This window comes from Lipotes vexillifer, unplaced genomic scaffold (genome assembly GCF_000442215.2).
Source record: "Lipotes vexillifer unplaced genomic scaffold, Lipotes_vexillifer_v1.1 scaffold1093, whole genome shotgun sequence".
Classification (NCBI taxonomy): domain Eukaryota; kingdom Metazoa; phylum Chordata; class Mammalia; order Artiodactyla; family Lipotidae; genus Lipotes; species Lipotes vexillifer.
This window is the reverse complement of record NW_006774793.1, coordinates 89,349-97,209: the sequence shown is the minus strand read 5'-3', so window position 1 is coordinate 97,209 and position 7,861 is coordinate 89,349. Positions and strand designations below refer to the sequence as shown.

The 7,861-nt window shown below is 54.8% G+C and overlaps 1 protein-coding gene across 2 annotated transcripts in view; it reads right to left on the bottom strand.

Annotated features, from left to right (window-relative positions):
- The window catches only part of ARHGEF40 (Rho guanine nucleotide exchange factor 40), a 9,744-nt gene extending 1,885 nt beyond the window's left edge, over positions 1 to 7,859 (bottom strand). For both annotated transcript variants that reach the window (XM_007449500.1, XM_007449501.1), the window contains exons 1-10: positions 7,756 to 7,859; positions 7,252 to 7,378; positions 5,492 to 5,614; positions 5,247 to 5,390; positions 4,137 to 4,747; positions 3,776 to 4,010; positions 3,328 to 3,414; positions 2,511 to 2,726; positions 1,622 to 1,792; positions 639 to 816 (exon numbers count right to left, since the gene is read on the bottom strand). In XM_007449500.1, the coding sequence (XP_007449562.1) occupies positions 639 to 816; positions 1,622 to 1,792; positions 2,511 to 2,726; positions 3,328 to 3,414; positions 3,776 to 4,010; positions 4,137 to 4,747; positions 5,247 to 5,390; positions 5,492 to 5,614; positions 7,252 to 7,378; positions 7,756 to 7,859 (1,996 nt within the window). The remainder of the gene's footprint in view (positions 1 to 638; positions 817 to 1,621; positions 1,793 to 2,510; positions 2,727 to 3,327; positions 3,415 to 3,775; positions 4,011 to 4,136; positions 4,748 to 5,246; positions 5,391 to 5,491; positions 5,615 to 7,251; positions 7,379 to 7,755) is intronic.
- Between the last annotated feature and the right edge of the window lie 2 nt (positions 7,860 to 7,861).

Sequence of the window (7,861 nt, the reverse complement as noted above, 5' to 3'; positions counted from 1 at the left end):
CGGGCCCAGCCGCTCTGCGGCATGTGGGATCTTCCCGGACCGGGGCACAAACCCGTGTCCCCTGCATCAGCAGGCGGACTCTCAACCTCTGCGCCACCAGGGAAGCCCCCAACTTCTCTTCTAATACCTTCTTCCCTTTATCTTGGGCATTAAGAGCAAAACTCACGTTTTTACATACCTTTACAGTTTATCAAGTGCTTCCGTATATATCACCTTATTTAATCCTTCCTATCATACCAAGATGTAGATGTTACTTTCCATTTTTCAGATTAGTGGAATGAGGTTCAGAGAATTAAAAACAAAAAACAAAAACTAGCAAAAGACCCCCCAAAACAAAACAAACTAGTCCTGGTAACACAGCAATCAAGTTCTGGAAGGCAGGTCCGGTGAGCACCCTCTCATTCTCTTTTGCCCAACCATTTGCGCTTGCCTCCCTGAAATCTGCTAGCTTCCTCTTTCCTTTTAGTGCACCTTAGATTAAGTTCTGTCTCAGCAATCTCTCTCATGTCAGATCTTCAATCTTCTCACACGTCATTCTCCATCCTACATCCTCTTTCCCCTGGGCACTCTCCACACTCTCCAGCTAACCTCCCATAACCTTGATCCCAAGCACACCCTCTCCCAGCTCTGCCTGGTACCCTTGTTGTGGGCCGCCTGTCTCCACAGCAGCTGGGCAATAGAACTCGTCCACTTGAGTTTGATCTCTGGTGAGGCTGCTTGCAGGGTGTACGCCTCTCGTGCACGCCGCCGCCGAAACCACAGCTCAAAGCAGAGCCCAGTGTCCCCGATGTTTTCTGTTAGCCCCATGTCAGCAGTCTGAGCAAAAGCAGAGGAGAGTGAGTGAAGATGGAGTGCATTCTGGCTATAGACGGCACCACGTGGAAAAGCACTGCACTTAGCCTGGCATCTGGTAGATGCTTAGTAAATGTTTGCTCAACACCTACGGTGTGCCAAGTGCTCTGCATTTAGTCTTTATAACAAGCACGGTTTACAGAAGGGTGGTGCCCAGACACACAAAGCAACTTGTCCAAGGGCTTATCATAGCTTATCGGAGAAAGAGTTCAAACTCATGGCTCTGTTATTCCACACTTAGGCTTTTTTCTCTATACTGGACTCTGCTGGAACTAGTGTATGGGGACAAAGTCAGAAACGCTTTAAGTCATGCCACACCGCCTGATCTGGGACTAGGCCGCTATTGATGTTTATCTGGATATCAAGGCTGTTTCCCTAAAGCAAGGCCTCCCTCTTGGGTTCTTCAGTTCTGTCAAGTTAAGCTGTATTTATAGTGTCCTTTCTCTTCCTCCCCCAGGGACCATCCCTAACTCAGAAAGCATGTGTGTTCTTAATGGGAAAGGTCCTCCCCGCTTCTGGTTTGGAATGCCTCATGAATCCCCTGCATGAATAAGGAGAACCCCATGGAGTAGACCAATGACAGGGACTTCTGTCACCTCGACACCCTAACCTGATGTTTGATTACAGGCCAAAGCCTGTTCTAGATGATATAGATTCTGAGCCTGGGTAGGGATTGAATTTCCAGAACATCCTGCGTTCCCAAGAAGAGCATGACTTCCTGTCCCATCCCCATGGTTTCCCACCCCCACCCCACCCCCAGGCATTGTACCTTAAAGGCCTGCTTATAAACAAAGGTCTCTGACCCCCCCTCAGGGCCCTTGAGCTTGCTGAATAGGAGGAGATGCTCAAAGAGAAAGACGTGGCGAAGGCACTTTTTCCGGCCACAGATGACTGTGAAAGGGTCCCGGTGCAGGAGTTGTCCCTGCTCCTTCAGATCTATCTGGGGAAAGCAAAAGGAAAGGTCATTGGCCCTGGAGCCCTTTGTGTATATTTTATGGGGAGTAAAAGTGGGATTTATAGGGCCAGGGGCCGAATGCAGTGGTTCTCAGGCAGAGTCAGGAAATCAGGGGAGCCCATGGCCTAGAATCCATCCACCGGTCACCATGCACAGCATACCTGGCCCAGCAGCACAGCCCTGCCTCTGAAGATAGAAGGTACATCACACAGTAGGGTTTATAGCCTCCAGTGGGTAAGCCTTTGCATGTTGGGGACCAAAGCACCATTTTGCCCCAGGAAGAGAATCAAATCAGCAAAGAACTGAAGGGAAGAGGTCTATCCTAGAGGAGGCAGGTTTCCAACCTGTTCTGGAACCTCAGGACTGGTAAGAGACTAAGGAGAGGAGAATAAGGTATATGTTGAATGTTGAGATACAGGATGAAGCGCAGGGTAGATAGAGATAAGAATTAGGAAAGGAGTAGGAAAGCACAGGCAGATACAGGGTCACAGGATGTCGGGCAGGACATAGCTTCTTTATTTATAGATGAGGAAATTGAGCCCCAGTGAAGTTCAGTGACTTGACCAAAGCTATCCAGCTGGTTAGAAATTACAGCCTGGAGCCCTCTGACCTTGAGTCTAGTTTTCTGGTCACCAGCCCACACTGCTTCTGAGGCTACAAGGCTGAGCAGCCTGAGCTGGAGTGTCTGGAGCCACGGCCTCACCTCACAGCCACGCACCGCCTCCACAGCCAGCAGGTCTTTGCCGCGGGTCTCTTGTTCTCGGAGCAGTTGCATGGCAGCCCCAAGGGCCTGGCGCTCAGAACTTGGTTCAGGCCCAGCTTCCCTTAGGAGCTCCTCCAGGAGCCGCCCATACCTGGCCAGCTGCTCCAGCGGCTGCTGCAGGGCCCGGGGCAGATGAGGGCCCCCCTCCATGGTGCCCTAGTTTGGGGTGGAAACAGATAGGAATGAGGGGAGGGGCTGGAGCTGTTCGGGTCTGAGCCCTTCGGGGAAGATGCGTGGTACTCTGGGTTTTTAGGGGTAGGTCAAGCCCAGATACACCCAAAGGTAAGGCGAAAAACCTTCCCCCAGAAAGAAAGGAAGCAGGAGGGCTGCAGGAGATTCAGCTGTCCTCTATATCTTGAGGGAGAGTGGAAGAGGAATACAAGTAATCCCTTATATTCTCTGGCTTTTAACTTTTGAAATCACTTTCACATCTTTTGATGTGAGGCCTTTTGACCCTCAGAGCACTCTCTTAGTTCGCTATAGTGAATACTGGCCCCATTCACTAGATGAAGAAACAGCGGCCCAGAGGAATCAACACTACTGCCCGAAGTCCTCAGGCGGGCTGGATAAGAGCCCGGGTTCACCTGGCTTCCAGTCCAGTGCTTGTCCCACCCTCAGCAATTCTGGGAGATTATTGGTAGGTGACGTTCCTGGGTATATCCAGGAAAGCTTTTTTTCCCTGAGAGATTTTGAGGTTGGGTGGATTTTAGGTCTTCCTTGCCCCTCCCCTTCTCATGAGGGTTGGAGAAAAAGTTACCTTGGTTGGGGGGCTGAGGGCAGCCAGACCATTCTCCAGTTTGTGCCGGTGCTTCACATACTGGGCGTAAAGGCTGAACTGGTCCCCCTGTGCCGGTAGGGAAGCGGTAAGTCATCTCCAGTGAGGCCCTGCAGACAAGCCTCTCCCTTTCCTCCTCCACATCCTGTAGAGCCCGAAGGAGGGACAGGCCACCAGGGAACCCTCAGTCTGCCTGGGGAATGACAGGCTCCCGTGGAGAGAGCAAAGGCCAGGCAGCACTGGACGTCAGGAACACATGAGCTGAGTGGATCCAGGAGCCCAGCAAATGGCAGTAGGCGCCGGCGTTTGGGGCCACACGTTCTGGTGGTGGGTGGGGTCGGGGGGCGGATACTGAGAAGGAGGGACAAGCAGATGGGGCTGAGACATGTGAAGGGAGAAGCCCTGGAAGGAGTTTCAGAGGCTGACTCACATGGCGAAGGAAGCAGGCCCCAATGCGCAGGGGGTGGGTGGCGCAGCCCTGAAGCTCCCGCAGAAAGTGTGTCCGGTGGAAACTGCGGAGCCTCTCCCGGGCACTCAGGGCCGCGGCCCAGGTGCCCCGCAGTTCAGGGGTCAGCTCAGGCCCCGCGGGTGGCACTGGCTCACTCAAGGTGGCCACGTACTCCTGCTCACAGGCAATCAGCTCAGACACCAGATGCTGCTGGGCACTGCAGGTACAATGAGGATTGACAGGGGAGGTTGTGGCATGGGAGGAACATGCCAACAGTATCATATTCCTTTCCTACGGGCCAGCTGGGCCTGCCTCTTGGGCACCAGCTGGGCTGGGCTCTCACCTGATGCTTCGCTTGCGCTCCATCCGGGGGGTGCCTACTCCCCAGGGCCCTTCTGGGCCCCCGGCCCGGCCCAGCAGCACGTGTTCCCGGGGTGAGCACGTCCTGTCTACCACCTCCGTACTGGTGACCTCCAGGCCTCGGATCAGCACGGTCCTCGGCGGTCTGCCCTCTGCTTCCGGAGCCAGCTCGGGGCCCTCGTCTTCATAGTCCTCCCCACAGGGCGCCAGGGAGCAGTGGGACGGGGCTGCCCGCGGCCCGGGACTGCTGGGGAGCAGCAGGGAACGGAGGCTGGGTGAGGGGCTGTGGGAGCCCCGCTGGGCCCCTCCACTGCTGGCACTGTCTGCCCGTCGTCGCCGGTGGCCCCGTGGACTCGCCTCCGCTCCCAGCTGTTGCTGAACCCTCTTCTCCAGCTCTTGGCAGCGGGCCCGGCAGCGGCCCCACTCTCGCAGAGCCGCCGGGCTGCCCAGGTCCAGGGCCAGGGCCCGCATCTCCTGGAAGGTGCCAGCGCTGGGCTCCGGGGTGCACCGCAGGGCCAGGGCTGCCAGCACTGCTTCCCGCCCCGGCCCAGCTCCTGCTAGCCTCGTGGAACCTTCGTCCACCCATTCATGTGCCTACAAGACCAAAGGGTGGGGAGTGGCGAGGGGAAGGAGTGAGGTCCTGTGCCACTCCCACACACTGCCCGATGACAGCTCCTGTCCTCCTTCGCTGATGGCTTCCCAAGGCCCACCACACCCCAGTCCTCTTAGAACACCTCCCCTCACTGTCCCGGCACCACGGCCTAGCATGTCATCCTGAGCCGGTATGGAGACAGAGGGGCCTAGACGGAAGGATGGCCGATACTTACACAGAATTTACAAGTGGCAGACTCTGTACCAAGTACCTGTTACATACTGCTTACGAAATCCTCACTCAGCCCTGTAAGGTAGGTGCCACGAGGCACACTCAGGTTTAGTATCCTGTCCCAAGTCATTCATCAAGTAGGCGGCAGAGCCAAGAGTCAAAGCCCAGGAGACGGCCTCCTAAGTCCCTGCTTCTAACAACTACCCGATCAGCTTCTCCAGGCAGAAGAAAGGCAGTGGTGGGCATAGAAGGAAGAGGCTCAGCACATACCTGCTGGAAGAAGCGCTGTAGCCGCAGAGCCCGGTGGAGGCCACTCTCAACCTGCTCCAGGCGCTGTTCAAAAATATCCAGAACCTTCTGGGAGGCAGGGTCCTCCTCCAGGGCCAGAGCCTCCCTCGCCTGAGCCAGGCGCTCCTGGAGAAGGGAGGCTGCTCTCAGACCTGGCCCTCAGTCCAGTCAGTCTCCCCTTCCCTCCCCGCGTGTTTCCTCTCACCTGCCCCTCTCCCCCTTCTCACCTGAACCTCAGCACTGAAAGCCCGGAATCGTAGCTCTGTCTCCTGCAGGGCAGACAGGGAGTCCCCGGGCACAGCAAAGCTCACCAGCTGCTCCTCCCCCGGGCCCGAGAGCCACTGCAGCACCTGGGGCAGACAGGGTGGGAGAGCGGGGCCATGAGGAAGAAGGGGCCGTGCAGTGGAAAGGAAAGCTGAGATCCAGCTCTGACCCCACCGCCCCGCCCTGTAGAACCTTGGGGGAAACCAATACATCTCAGCTGTAAAGTGGAAATGATAACAGGGAATGGTGGTAGTTTCCACAAGGCTCAAGTAAAGTGAGTAAGCCATCTTTGTAAAGCACCAGTTGAAGGGGAGGCTGGGCTGGCAGGAAGCACTGAGAGATGCATGCTAGGGTTCCAGGGCTATGCCTCCAGGTGAAATAGATAAAACTGGAGTGAGCCAGAGGCACAGGGCCAGGAGAAATTTCACATTCATAGAGCCTAGTGACAGGGACCAGGCTTGGAGAGACACCCCAGGCGTGTGTGTGTGTGTGTGTGTGTGTGTGTGTGTGTGTGTGTGTGTGTGTGTGTAGCTCCAGTTGCCTATTATGGGGCTCTAGGTACTCTCGTGTTGGTTCTGGGATATCTGACCAAAAAGGGATGGTAATTCTTTCCTCTGAAGAAAGGTTGGAATCTGAGGCGAGACAGCCTGAGGACGGGAAGTTTGAGAATGTTCCCAATAACCGGTGCCAACAATAAACATTTCTACAGTCCTTTACTGAAATCATTTGATCACCCGAACACCCTTGTGAGGTAAGCCTTACTGTCACCCCCATTCTGCAGATGAGGACTTGGGAACTCAGAGATGCTTCCAGACTCGTCCAATATCTCACTCCTAGCAGAGAACTCAAGCTGAACACTTTAGACTCCAAATCCTGTGTGCTAATAGTTTTTACACAGGAGGAAAACAGCTAATAAGCAAACAAACAGTAGGAGATACAAACCTTTGGATGCTGGGATGGAGGAAGCTAAATATGCAGAAATCTCAGGAACAGAGAGCCCTGCCCCCACCCTGCTTTAACACTGACCCTGAGATGACCTTTCCCCTGAGGCCACATGCAGGTCCATGAGGTGTTCACTTACCACACTTAGGAGCTATGGAGGAGCAATCAGATTTCAGTGCCCCTGCTACCCCACAAGGTAGGGTGGAGAGCAAATCCCTATGGAGTTCTTAACCCCAGGAGAACAGAATCAAGGCTCAGAGAAGCCAGCTTTATTCCTGAATCTTTCCCACAAAGAGGCCTTGGTTTCCAAGGACTTTAGCAGTTTCCATTATCCTCTCCTTCTAAGGTGGAGGGAGGTGTGACCTTTCCGTCCTCAGGTTTGGGCATGGCATTGCATAAGGGGTGGAGGGAGCTGGTATCAACAGACATTTGTTGCTTTTAAGCTAAGGAGGTAGGAACTCAGAATCAATCAGCTCTTCCCAGAATCCCCTAGGGCACCTAAGCATCTCTCACAATCTCTAAGGATCCTTGATCAAACATTAGCAGTGGGAGGGGGAGATGTGGCTTCTCTTCTTTTTGGGCGCTGAGATGCTATCTCCCTCTTGTTGAATCTCACACTGACCGTGATCAACTTCCAAGGGAGATGAGGAGAGAGGGAGGGCCGTGCGGCCAAGCCAGGTTAGGAGAACACCATCAACTGTAAGTATCAGTGGGAAAAGGGTGCTGGAGGCCAGGCCCCCAGGTGGAGTTAAGAAGCATGGGGGAGGAGGTCCTGGCTCACCTGCTGGAGTCGGTGCAAGCGTTGCCGCTGCTCCTGCTGTTGCACATGTAGGTTGGAAAGGCGCACGAGCTGATGAATGGCTTCGTCCACCTCCTGATACAGTGTAGCTGGGCCTGGGCCCTCCAGCCTGGGTAGCGGGGGGGTGGGCAGAATGAACCACTGCCTTTGTCAAGCCTGCCCCGCAACCCCATCCCATCCTTGCGTCCCAAGTGAGGGGTGGCACAGCATCCTGGGTCACAGTATGGGCCTGGATCTGAATCCTTACTCTTCCATTTACTGACCAACCTTGGCCAAGACATTAAACATTTCTGATCCTCCAAATCCCCATTGATAATCATAACTAGCACCTAGGGATGTTGTGAGAGTTATGACATAAGTGGAGAAGCATATCTTGTCCAGATACATGGTTAGTAAGAATTATCTGGCAGCTAAGGTGAATTGGCGGCCCTCTGCTGTGTCTCCATCCTCCACGTCCACCTGCACCCACACACCCATCCCTCGTACTTGCTGCTGTGGGTGGAGCGCAGCCTCATCAGGATGGCTCCCCCATCCCTCTGCAGCTCCGTCAGCCGGGGATCTGCCAGTACCTTCTGTAGGGGCTCAGGCATTC